The sequence below is a fragment of the Lissotriton vulgaris genome, chromosome 1_1 (genome assembly GCF_964263255.1).
Source record: "Lissotriton vulgaris chromosome 1_1, aLisVul1.2, whole genome shotgun sequence".
In the NCBI taxonomy this organism is placed as follows: Eukaryota; Metazoa; Chordata; class Amphibia; order Caudata; family Salamandridae; genus Lissotriton; species Lissotriton vulgaris.
In genome coordinates, this window is record NC_141685.1 from 2,061,688,705 (window position 1) to 2,061,702,560 (window position 13,856).

Here is a 13,856-nt window from a genome sequence, read left to right on the forward strand (position 1 = left end):
TCAAATGACACGTATATTCAGACACGTCATGAGAAAACAAGGATATTGCCCTCAAAGCACTTAACAAATGCTTCTATACCCTTGAAGATACGACACATTGACCTCAGAAAAATAAATGGCGCTAACGCAAGGCCAAACAGCATCATCTTAAACGGGAACAGACTTTGTGGAATGATAAATGCAGTCAGGTGACATGATTCTTCAGCACATTCAATCTGGTGATAAGCAGACTGAATATCTACAGATCTTCAAGCCACAACCTCGTAATTATTCCTAGATTTAAGCGCGTCAAACATGGGGGACTTAGGTTCTCTACGTTAGCTCCTAAACTCTGGAACTCTATTCCCCCATTAACACGCACCACAGACGCTCATCTTCTTTTCAGAAAACTGAAAACCTGGTTATTCCTAAAAGCTTACAATGAATAGCACACTGACTCAGCTTAGTTCTGCCGTGTTCCTGAAGCGCCAAGAAACCAATCCGGTGAACGCTGCGCTCTATAAGCATTTTTAACATAACATAACAGAAGCACCACCCAACATATTTACAACCTCATTTATATTAGGTAAAGGATGACAATCCACTACTATACTTCCATTGAGGGCCCTAAAATCCATACATAATCTCAACGATTTGTCAGCCTTACGTGCTAACACATTGGGAGATTACAACTCTGAAGATTTCACTTCCTCAATGACTTCTCCTTTCAACATCTCATCCAGCACACCTCCAAGTTCATCTCTCACATTGAGAGGACCATTCCTCAATTTTTGCCTGACCGGTATCGCTCCATGTTTAAGTTTGATCAAATGGGTAAATCCTTTGAGCCTTACTGAACTCTCAGAAAAAACATCAAGAAGCTCCTGCTCAATTGCTGCAGCACTACTATTTCCCTCGACTACCAGGTTCCTTGCTGCGAGGATTGAGATTTATTCCCAGCTTCCACTGGTCCCTCCAACCTAAAACATTAACTTCTTTTTTTGCTCGATACAATTTAATAAACGCTATCCTCCCTTTGAACAAAACATCTGAAGCAAAGTAACCCAAGAAATCAATTATATACCCATCAAAACCCATGTCTACTAAATCTGAATCACACAAATCGCCTTCAGTTAATGTCCCTTCAAATCTCTCCTGGAAATATTTCTCAGTGATGATAGACCATTATGATCCAGAGTCAGTCACGAGTTCTAGATCCTTGTCTAATAACTGAATACATTTCAGAGACCTCTTTACTTCCCTCTCCCCAGCACAGGAATCACCGGCAGACAACAAAAAAAAGCCCGTCTCCTTTGTAGATACATTGTACTGACCACACACACGTCTCACACGCAAAACCTCATTTGTCCCCATAGCAGCAGTCTTCGCTTTGGCAACTAAATATTTATTTTACCATCTCTGCACACACAGGCAAAATTACCTATCCTCCCACACTTGATGCATTCCTTCCCAATGGCAAGATAGTTTAACAATGAAGCTACATGACTGGAACTGCCACATCTGTAACACATGATAGTTTTGTCAGGCCTCTACCCTGGCTGGCAATACCTGCAGAAAGAATTAACACTTCATCTATATTCTTTTCATTCTTGGCTGCAACCTCTTCAACAGTTCTCATCCACTTCTCAGACTGCTCAAATGCTTAAGAAATTGAAATATTATCATGTTAATTAGGATAATCTAGAACCCATTGATGTTCTGGGGTCTTTTTATTTCTCACATTTACTATAATCTGATCTCTGATCATTTCATCACAAATAAATACAAAATTACAAGTCATCGAAAGCGCTCTAAGATAGGTCAAAAAATCATCAAAAGATTCTGCTTCCGGCTGGACACAAGTATAAGTCTTGTATCTATTAAGAGCAGATACAGATAAAGTTCTAAACACCGCCTACCCTTCTGACCCTAAGCAAAGCAGTAAAATACTTATCTTCCTTTCGTTGTCCATTCTGTCCCCATCAATGGCCTTCATATATGTAAAAAAAACTCCACTTTCCAGCTAGACCACAGAATAGGTGGATCGCCTTCAGACTGCAAACACTTAGCTGGAGGTTCAAACAGCATTGGGTAACTATACTATAAACAAATAGTACATCATATCCTGCTCAAACAGTACCTCAATTTTTGAGATATAAAATGATTGGTTATTTTACCGAGAGCCAAAAGAAGTAAGTCAGTACAAAGAAGAGAGGTTCTAGAGTTCTGAATTTGTAGATTTGAAAACAATTCTTTATTTTGTTGCACTTGTCACATTGTCTCTTGAAAATCAAAAATAAGTTTGACTTCTGTCTAGGTAGGGAGTCTGATAATATGGCGTCTTTACTATTCTGTCCTCTGTGAAGTCTGGCAGAAATGTTGTAGTACAGGTCATGACAAAGGTAAGTACCTTTTCACAGAAGGTTCAGAAGCGCTCTATTTTCTGTTAACCATGACACATGCTTGCCTTCTCAGGTAAAAATGGCTTGGTGACCTTGGATTAAGGCAAGTTTGAAATGATGACTTTATTTTCTAGACATCTCGAAGTCAGTGATGACAGTCTATGGTCCAAATGGAGAACTGGGTTCTTGAATTGGAGGAATCCTTTACTGCTAAATTAAGGAGAAGGTTCACAGAAACAACTTCACTCTCTCTTACCCAAGCAGGATGTTATGTTATTGACAATTTTAATTTCCATGGCAGTAGGAGAAAACGCCATTTTAACAAAAATTATAAGTCCCTTTTAGCATTAAACTGTAGTCCTAAAATGGAAATACATAGGGCGCGCTTCATTATTGCAGCTAGATCAAATAATTTTAAGGTTTAAACAGAAATACCCATAATCTATTAATGAACAGAAACTCCTAAATGTAGGTATAGAACATTTGTTGAGAGCGGGGAGGAATGCCTAGGGCTAACCAGAGGTAAAAGGAAGGAATCCAAGTCCGGGACTGGAAATGTGGTCATTAGGGTCAGGCAAAGATCAATAACCCGGAGCAATAGAAATCAGGGGCTACAATACAGGCACAACAGGTGTATGCCCTCCTTTTCTGCACCCTCGGAGTACTGTTGTATTACAGAAGGAGAAGCAGATGCCTGTGTGGCCACTTGTGTAATGCTAATAGCGCTGGCACACATATAGCACCAGCGCTATCTTAAGAGGGCACTCACTCATTTGCATGGGGACATGGCCCCAGGTAACGGAGTAAAACCCTTTGTTTCTCTGCCCTCACCATGTTATGGATGTGGGTGCAGAGGCAAAGAGGCAGTCAGGAGGCGCATTAACTGTGTACCACAACAAGGTGGCATACAGTCTCTGCGCCCCCCTCAGGGTAACCCTCTAGATGGGGTGAAGAGAGGGTGGTCCCATGAAACCTCCAGACATCCTGCCTGCAGGTGGATCCCTGCTTCCCGTTTGATATATAGGTGGGTGTCACCTACACTGTGAAAGACAAACCAGCTGCTTCAATCAGCTGGTTCATCTTTGATTAATGAGCTTCTCTGTGGCAGGCGTGAGTTCACAGTTGCCCTAGGAGGCAGCACACTGATTACAATATAATGTAATGTCCTGCGGCAGCCGGCATGGATTGCGGAGGAGGGGGAAGCGGGGGTTCGCAGGGGGGGAGAGGGCGAGGGGGGGGAAGGGTGTATGCAAGTGGTGTCACGCGGGGGAGGCAAAATAAACAAAGAGCTTAACTTACCTCGACGGGTCCCGTATCTTCTCTACTCCTGTTCTCCTGCCTCCTACAGGTACAGGAAGCAGGCAACCTGGCGTCCTCCCCTAAGCCAATCACAACGCTGCAATGGCAGCGTTGTGATTGGTCTGATCGCCGTGGCATGGCGCTCAGCCAGGGGCTGGATGGGTGGGCATGTTCTCCATGCAGGCTGTAATGCAGCCTGCATGGAGAACAGGTAAGTGCACATGACTTGTTTGGGCGGCCCGAAAATGCTGGTCAAACACTCACTGCACGCTTTGGAGTGGGCAAACAACTCCTGCCATGTTCGGAGAGCAGAGCTGCCCCGCCCACCCGCCATAAAGCTGCAGAACACGTCAGGAAGCATAAAATGATAACTTAAAGTTATTATCATTTTATTTTTCTCTTCTTTACACTGCTTATAAGCAGTGGTCAACGCTCCTCTGCCATAGCTCAGGAGCTGCCCCTGGTAATGTCTCTTGTTTGTACCTGTGCCCCTATTTAAATATGCACCCTGGAGAAAACCGGGACAGAGACTCTATTATATAACACAAGACCAGAAGAGCTGGAACATACATATCAGTTACAGCAATTGTGATTGAATTCGCCCATCTCAGCCAAGGTCCAACTCAGTCACTTTTTCATCTACACCGTTTCATGTGGATACCTTTTGAATACTATGCAGATCAGGCTAGCTACACTTCTATGCAAACTGCAATGCCATTCCAACAGTGAATGCTTCTGTAATTGGCATTTCTTTGGCCATAACTAGTGGGTGACATTACTTAAGAAATCGTTGTCACCCTATTTTTTGGTTCCATTCTTTGGGTTCACTTACCAATACATCATAGGTTTGTCTTGTGTTAAATTGCTTTAGATGAATAAATACAGGTCACAAACGTTTACAATATCCAGGATATTCCTAAATATGTCAGATATATAAGTAGAGAACATCTCACTGAATATGTGCCTACTGCAATATTAATCCCAAATTACTAAACACAATTAGGTACTTAAGAGAATCAACATTTGAAATAATCTGTAGGAGTTATCGTTCTAAAGGTCTCTGCTCAGTGTTTGTAAGGTATTTAATATAACAGCTTAGATAAGCACTATTAAATTGTAACAGAAAAGGGTCTGGCAAAGAAAGAAGCACACATATATACCAATTTTTTAAGAAATTATTCTTTGTATTTCAACTTTCAGACACTCAGTCTAATAGTTATAACAGCGACATATATACAAAAAATTGTGCAATGTGTCCCCAGTGGTTTGTGAACAAAAAACAGAACATAAAATAATAAGTGATCTGTACAGCTTTGTTATTATGAATATTTACAAAGGGAAAATGACCAAGCGCAATAATAAAGCAATTCTTAACAGTGACTATCTACAATCATAGAACACTATGCTTGAGAAGGTTCATTCCCTATGGCGTCGACGGCGTTTCGACCTGCTCAGTAAAGGTCTCGTCAGGACTAGACAGTGAGGGACATCTTGTGGTGTCTTTTATTCATGCAACCCATGCGTGATAAAAAATTGGAATTGACTTACAGTGTACCCAGCCGGGCACACTGTCGGTGGATACCGTGGTAATCTTGAATATAAGTCTCACGTCTGTTATCGGACAGACGACCGGTGAAACGCGATCAGGCGTTCCGAGTTCTGAGAGCAGGCATTTTCCTGTCTTCTGCTACCAATTATCGATTGTCAGCCTTACATTCAAGATCACCACGGATTCCATCGACAGTGGCATTTTCCTGTCTTCTGTTGCCAATTACCGATTGTCAGCCTTATATTCAAGATTACCACGGTATCCACCGACAGTGTGCCCGGCTGGGTACACTGCAAGTCAATTCCAATTTTTTATCACGCATGGGTTGCATGAATAAAAGACACCACAAGATGTCCCTCACTGTCTAGTCCTGACGAGACCTTTACTGAGCAGGTCGAAACGCCGTCGACGCCATAGGGAATGAACCTTCTCAAGCACAGTGTTCTATGATTGTAGATAGTCACTGTTAAGAATTGCTTTATTATTGCGCTTGGTCATTTTCCCTTTGTAAATATTCATAATAACAAAGCTGTACAGATCACTTATTATTTTATGTTCTGTTTTTTGTTCACAAACCACTGGGGACACATTGCACAATTTTTTGTATATATGTCGCTGTTATAACTATTAGACTGAGTGTCTGAAATTTGAAATACAAAGAATAATTTCTTAAAAAATTGGTATATATGTGTGCTTCTTTCTTTGCCAGACCCTTTTCTGTTACAATTTAATAGTGCTTATCTAAGCTGTTATATTAAATATTGTGTTAAATAAATATGCCACAGGAACCATTGTTCTTTGGATAAACATATTGCCCTGGTTCCGCTGTGAGTAGGGCTCCCTTGTTTCCCCCTTTCAGTGTTTGTAAGGGTCACCATAATAAGCGCCAACATGCATGTCTGCTATCCTACTATATGCATACATTGAAGTCGCTTCTTTGTGAAAGGAACTGTGATTTTGAAGATAGTTATTTACTGGGACATAGGACACATGCAGAACATAAAGGTGTAAGGAGGCTGAGAGAGACAAATTGGTAAAACGGAAGGTGCAAGTTAGTAAAGAAAGGACCAGTGGACAAGACAGATGTCATATTATGAATGTTTAGCAAAGATTTTAACTGATGCTTCGTTTAAAGAGAGGTCTGGGGAAGAGTTGGAATTCTGAAGGAAAAAGTCTAATATATGAGTTTTCTGCTATCCATGGGTTATGTGAAATTTTGGGGTGAACTTAATCATTCATGAATTAAGTGGCAAAGAATAATTACTTATAGGCCTTCTAGAAGGACATACATGGGAACATAGACACAGATCAATATTCTTATTTAGTGGGTGACTGCCTCTCTCCCAAGCCTGTGTAGGTGCTGATGTTGTGAAGCACTCCAAACCTATATCTGCGTTACTGGAATGCTTCTGTCTTTGTTTCTGCCACTATTATGGACACCAGGTCTTAAGCAGAACTGGGTACTAACCTGCATTTAGTCTTCCTACAGAGATAAAAGCTGTTACAGACTGTTTAGGAACTTACTAGACATTTGAATCAGAAGCAAGGATCCAAACAGCAGGGGATTTTGACCACATAAGAAACCTAAGAAAGGTATGCATGCTTCAACCAGAATCTGTGAAGCTTAAAGGTGTGTTTTTTCAATGAACTCCCGAGAGTCCTGGTGCTAACCCATATTAACAACCCATGCCAAGCATAAATGTAGATTAGGAGCACAGACTAGAATACACTTTGGTTATATTATTATGGCACCTGAGGTGAACCATTGTGCAGGCACACAAAAAGATAATTGGGAAAGAATCTAGCGTCAGCCCATACCAGTTCCTTGTAGACTGCAAGAGTAATTCTGCCTTTGGAAAATCTCTTTGCAAATGAAATATTAGCAAGTCCATGAGGAGAACATGCAAATATGCTTAAAATGAGGTAAATTCATCTTTTAATGCTGGCTGTTAAAGCTATAGTACTACTACATAACACGGCTCACATTGATAACGGTCCATCAATAAGACTTCATGATAAAATCATATGGGTCTGCCCAAGGATTAACCTAGGCTATGATATATTAATCCTTCTGTATCTGTTATACCAAATTAGCCTATCACACTGGGCATCTTATTATTGACTGTCATTTGTTTCTTAAGTTAAGCAAATGGGATCTGTGTCCTTTGTATCATTGCTGTGAAACTTCAAACAGTAAAACTGCAACTGAGCTATCATTAGGAAAGTAGAAGATATAATTTTAAAGTGCTTTACACTTTTTGTGGCTATATCATTTGAAAATCACTTTTTGATCTTTGAATTCACATAGTCAATATAGCACATAGTAGGCACGCTAAAATATACTTAATTTGTTTAACACATTTGTTCAATTTGTGAGAAAATATAATAAAAATAACTATACCATAAAGCATTTCGATGTACAATGCTTGTATTTGACTAAGTCTCTGCAAAAATTCTCCTTTTACAGGAAGGCAATAAAGTATGCACCAGCTACACATAGGGATTGGTTTCATGATTTTCTTTCATGCACAAATATGTTTTTCAAAGTCATATTTGGCTCACGAGGTCTAACAATCGGGAAATGATAATCTCTTTCCAGAATTATAATTAGTCACTAAGAGGTTTTTAAAACGTAAAAGTGAGACCAGTCAGACATCACACTTCAATCACATTAAAAACAGTTTAGAAATCATTAGAGGGGCTAAACAATATTTTCACCAGATACACTGTTAAAATAACTTGATTAGGTACCTAGGACATTGAGTTTTCACTCATCCTGGCTCTTTTTATTGTCAATATAAATGTAAGCAACTTGAGTTCGACTATATTTCCAGGTAAGAACAAACTAGATTGTTAGGTGCCTAATCAATAAATTATGAAATGTGTTATGTATAAAGCAAGGCATCTCTCAGACCGTAGGTCAATGGATTTTACCACTACATATGCCTACTCCAGTGTGACTGGTTTACAGTTGTCCGGTTTAAGATTTTGTATTGTATTTCTATGGTTACATTTGTCAGTGTAATTCAGAAGTGAATCAATCTGGTAAGCAGTTGGAAGTTTTCCCTGAGACATTTATTTATTATATGTGTAGTTAGAGGAGTGTATAAAGTGCTGAGTCATCTCTCTGGCCACTTCACAGCACTATAGTAAAACATGGACTGGGAATGCTAATCAGTCTGGCTACTACATTAAAGTGCCTCTAAATCGTTGATGGGATTAGGGACTCAACAAGTCATCATTTGTGCACTTGGTCACTCATCTTTGCATTCATGTATTCATCCATCTCGTGACTCATTCTTGCATTCACCAATGTAAACAACCAGAGTAAAACACACACAAACTCAACAACATATGCATGGAAGGCATATGCTTAAAATAACAAATACAATCAAATATAGCAGGAGGTGGCAGTCTTGCAATGGTATTGTATACCAGTAGCGGCTGGCATGAATCGGGAGGGGATGTAAAAAAAGAAGAAAAAAATAACCTTCTCACCGCTCTCCTGCTCTCTCCCACGTCGTCTCAGTCTCTCCTATGCGGGACTGGAACAGAAAGCAGCCAGGCTTCCTCCTCTAAGCCAATCACAACACTGCAATGTAGCGTTGTGATTGGTCTGAGCGCTGTGGTTCGGTGCTCAGCCAGTGAATGGGGGTCTGGGCATGTTCTCAAGTCAGGCTGTAATACAGCCTGCATGGAGAACATGCGAAGTGCGTATGACTGTTAGACCGGCCCGAGAGGACTGGCTAAACATTCAGGTGCACTTAGGAGTGGGCAAACAAATCCTCTCCTGTTCTGAGAGCAGAGCAGCACCACCAGCCCTGCAAAGCTCCCCAGCAGGAACAAATACAATGATAATAACCTTGAGTTATTATCATTGTATTTGTTCTTTCTTTCACTGCTTTGCAGCAGTGGGGCAACTCTCCTCTGCCTTAGCAGAGGAGCCGCCACTGCTGTGTACGGGGTTTCACTGTTTTATAGTTTCAGCATGGCCACCATAATTCGAACCAGCAAGTTGGCCATCTCTGAATGGTGAAGCAATGATTCACTACAGACAATAACATTCCCTTGATGGTCACCTCGTTTAGAGGCTCAGGTAGCATAGGATGTGGTGCACTGCAGATGAAAGGAGTGACAAGCTTCCGGCCAATTAGCACGGTCTTTGGAGCCGTAATATGCTCTAAAAATAAAAATAAAAAGAGAAGGCAATAAAATAAAAACAATCAATAAAAAGAGAAACTGGAAAACTAAAGGACATTCCCACCCGACCTGGCATCAAAGCACTCATTTTCAAGCAGATGTGCATATGTTGTCACTCACAGGGCAAAAGAGCCAACAACTAAAGTGGGGGTGACCATTTACTCTATAATGTATGCATTCATAGATGGAAATGGAGTAAATGACACTCAGACAAATGGCAGTAGAGGGCTGACGTTAAGATATGTAAAAATATTTATATCTATAGACATGAAGGATTCTTTGCAAAAGCCGGTTGCATCCTGCACACAAGTCTGGTGCGAGTTACGGATGCTAGGACCAGTCTATAATCAAAGGAAAGAATGCTTCCCAGTCCAGGACATAAAATACTCGCATAGTAGGATTGCGGTCTCAGATCACAGGTTTTATTACTGGAAATGCGTTTCGACCTTGCAGCTTTTTCAAAGCAAAGAAAAGACTGCAAGGTGGAAACGCTTTGCCAGTAATGCAACCTTTGATCTGAGAATGTAATCCTGGAGTTCAAGTATTTTGTGTCCTGCACTAGGGACACATTCTTTCCTTTGAAATGGATAGACATCTATATATTTTGAAGGATTTTTTTATTAAAAAAAGATCCTGGAAGACAATTTGGGATCGAGTTTATGTCCAGGTAGGAACAGACTAGATTGGTAGGTGCCAAATGAATAAATTATTACATTTATTACGTCTAATGCAAGCTATCTCCTGACCCAAGGTCCACGCATTCTACCACTCCATATGCCTACTCTAGTGTTTCTTCTCCTTTTGCAACCTGAGGTTGCCCATAACCAGTAATACTTCCCCTGCTCTATGATGTATGGTGGTATAGATGGAAATAGAGTAGATGACACTCATAAAGACCATTTGCAGTAGAGGGTTGGATGAAAGCTCATCAACAGCTATACATCTATATATTTTGAGTGGTTTTGAGTGATTTTTTTATTACAAGATCCTGGTAGACAACTAATCCTGTTGGCCCTTCTGAAGAAATATTGCAGTGCAAATATTCCATAGCTAGAATTTGCCAAAGGGGTTATCCAGCACCAAAATCCTTGCCTACAAATGTAACCTGTGATATTCCATGTAAAAAAGTGCATGTCAGCAGTCTTTAACATAGTGCAATAACAATCGACCTTTAAAGGCCTATGGGGTTTAACACTCCTGTTTCATAATAAATACTGCCTTGGCATGAATTGTTTTTAATAAGCACATCAGACATACGGCATCTGAAATAACCTTTCCCAATTAACAAATGATTGCTAGTCGCATTAACCAACACAGATCTACTGCTTTAAGCATAATGTTTCCCAAAAAGCGACTATAAAGTATGCGATTATAAATGTTGAAAATTACATTTGTCAAAACAATAAAAAAATCCATCCGAGGTGGGCATAACAAGGATTAACATAGTGCGTACCTTCTAGCCCTAAGGTTTTTTCGAGTGGGTCTTAACACCAAACCTCTTGCCAGCTATGGCAATCTGTGAAATTCCTAGTAACATACCTACCTACAGGTATAAGCACACTAATAGCTATCTACCAATAAATGCATATTGCCTTTGCCACGAGATTTGCACAGTAATTAGAGCAGGCCCAATGGCTCTATCATATTTTTCATAATAGGAGGAAAAACGTATGAAACCCAACCAACATCATTTTTCCCAATAAACCAATAAGACTTATAGCTTATTGGCTTGACACCATTAACCAACGCAGACCTACTGAAATATGCGCATGCTAGCAACAATGACAAATATGTACAAAATTACAAGTAGCAATACAATTTATATCCTTCATAAAGGGTCCGACAATGATTATCCGCGTTAACTTTTTCTACCCCCAGGGTTTGTCAGAGGGGCTGACCAACATCAAAACATTAGCCTACAATGGTAATTTGTACGATTTGATGTAACAAAGTACCCATAAACTGCCAGTAGTACAGAGTGATGACTGACCTGCATTAAAGGCACACTGGCTTCAACAAAAGCGTTTAACAATAAAAAAGCCATGCCTACTGCCTTTCTTATAATAAACTGATGGATATAACTTTCCCTAGTGTACCAATCAGGCCTTTAACCTTTACCATTGGCTTGTCATCAAAACAAACACAGACCTACTGTACTGAGCATACACTCCCCAACAGGGAAAGCATCAGGAATAAAGTCCAAAAATTACAAATGTATACAAAATTACATGTGGAAAATCTCTCCTCTCTTCGAAGGGTGCCTAACATGGATTATAGCAGTGCAAATCTTCTACCCCAGTCAGAGGGGATAACTAACCCCCCTAACCCTTGCCACACATGGTAATCTGGGAGATTCCATGTAAAAATAGCTCTCTGTAGGCTTTAGCCCCTTCGCTGCGGGGGTAATTCCCCCACGGCGCGGGGGGGGGGGGGCGGGGCAGGGTCGAGCACGGCGCCGCGGTGCTCGTGACCAGCCCAGCTCATCACGAGTCCAGGGCCGGACTGGGAACCAGAACCGGTCCTGGCAAAGTGCTCGGCCGCCCCCCACACCTCCCCCGGGGTGGTTGGGGGTGCCGCCAAGCTCTTATGCTGCAGAAACGACTGGGGCATTGTCCGGTGCCCACTACGGCCAGTCCAGCCCTGCATAAGTCACAGTGGAGCTGTGCTCATGACGAGCTGGGCTCCTCACAACTCCACCCACTGATTAATTTTCCTGCACAGGTGGGGAATCAATCACGCGTGGGTGGAGCGGAGCCGTTATGACGAGCCCAGCTCATCATGAGCACAGCTCCACTGTGACTCATAAGGAGCTGGGCTCGTCATGAGCTCCGAAGGAGTTAACACAGAATAATAACAATTCACCCTTAAATGCCAACTTGACTTTAATGCATGCTTTGCACTATAAATGTGTCAGGCCTATTGCTACGTTTTCAAACTAAGCAGATATGAACTTGATCATCCGCTTGACCGCATAACCAACTCAACCCCGCTGAATCGTGCATAAACTTTCCCACAAGTAAAGTACGAGAACTCTTGTGCAGTAAAAGTAGACAACGTAAGCCCAATCAAATGATTCTCATAGGAACCAACTGGGTTGGGGGGGTGCAGGGAGGGGAATCCTAAGACCCCGCATGTTTAACTAGTACTTCTGAAAGCTTTTTTCTGTAGACCATATAATGTATGGTGAGAGCTGCGCTGTCAAGCCAGATCCAAAATAAGTGATTAGAGTGCTGTTGGAAATATGTGATGTCCCTATAACAGACACTCTTTTATTGCTCCCCTAGAAACGATAGCCCTAGTTTGTTATTACACTGAATTTCAAATAAAGTTTTTTTCGCTAGCACTCTTACCTCTATAATAAAACAGGCAAAGATCGGAAAGCACAAACCAACGTTTCTTCCACAGTTTCATCCCAGAGCCATCCTGTAAGAAAATAAAACGTAAGCAAGCATTCACCGAAAACTGTGCAAGAACACTTCTGCGGGGGTAGCTGTCAAACCTGAATATCTTAATTAAAGTTTACACATCAAATAACTATGCTAATCTGGTCATATATGTACTCCAGGCCACTTGAAAACACACATGATGTGCGGCTGTTGCATTTTCCACTTAAGTTATGGAACTCGTGCACTTGCTACAACATATTCTGATATCTGCTGCAACATTTACAAACCCCAACAAAATAACTGCTTAGTGCATGTAGTGTAGCGCAGTAGCAAATATTTTGCAAAGACTAAATGGCTACCTTTAAGTTGCGGATTGGTGTATTCAGATATTAAGTTGGCACCAACGAAGAGAAGCATTTGCCTAGTCATTATTAATGTCCCCAAGGGATGTTATTAATGTCCCCAAGGGATGTTCTAAGTTTGGGTTTTGTTTGCAGCACCAGAAAACCCTTTCATGTTTAAATATAAATGAAATATTTAAATACAATTCAATTAGGGCTGCAATAATTATTTCCTCTTTGTTGTTAAACTGTTTTGTTTTATTATTCATGTAAATTTATATTGCACCGCAGACACTGTTCATAAAACAGCAGTTGTTTCGAGAGGACACTCTCATAACAAATATTCTAAACATTTTGCTTCCCTTCTTAAGACCTGATGTGTTCAATCAGAGTGGCGAATAGCGAGACAGCCCAATTTTACAAAAGAAATGTACAAATCTATTCTGCAAGTCTGTTTTTGAAGTTAAAGAGGTGCTTCAAGAGCTCGGTCATGTGGATGCAGAGTAAAATTGGAAAAATGAAGAGTTCTAAAGCATATTCAAGACATGTAAAATGAATGAGATGCACCTTTTACAAAGGGGTGTGCTTTAAATTCAGCTCCGCCGGCAAAGTTACACTTGTAACGCGGAGTCCAGGCTAAAATGAGCCAAAAAGCTGAGTGGCGGAGTTTTTCCTTGCATGCGGCTCACCAAAGGGAAGT

General features: G+C 40.9%; 1 protein-coding gene across 21 annotated transcripts in view; it reads right to left on the reverse strand.

Annotated features, from left to right (window-relative positions):
• The window catches only part of PLEKHA5 (pleckstrin homology domain containing A5), a 742,840-nt gene that overhangs the window by 518,499 nt on the left and 210,485 nt on the right, over window positions 1-13,856 (reverse strand). For all 21 annotated transcript variants that reach the window (XM_086920674.1, XM_086920665.1, XM_086920721.1 and 18 more), the window contains one exon: window positions 12,780-12,852. In XM_086920674.1, the coding sequence (XP_086776800.1) occupies window positions 12,780-12,852 (73 nt within the window). The remainder of the gene's footprint in view (window positions 1-12,779; window positions 12,853-13,856) is intronic.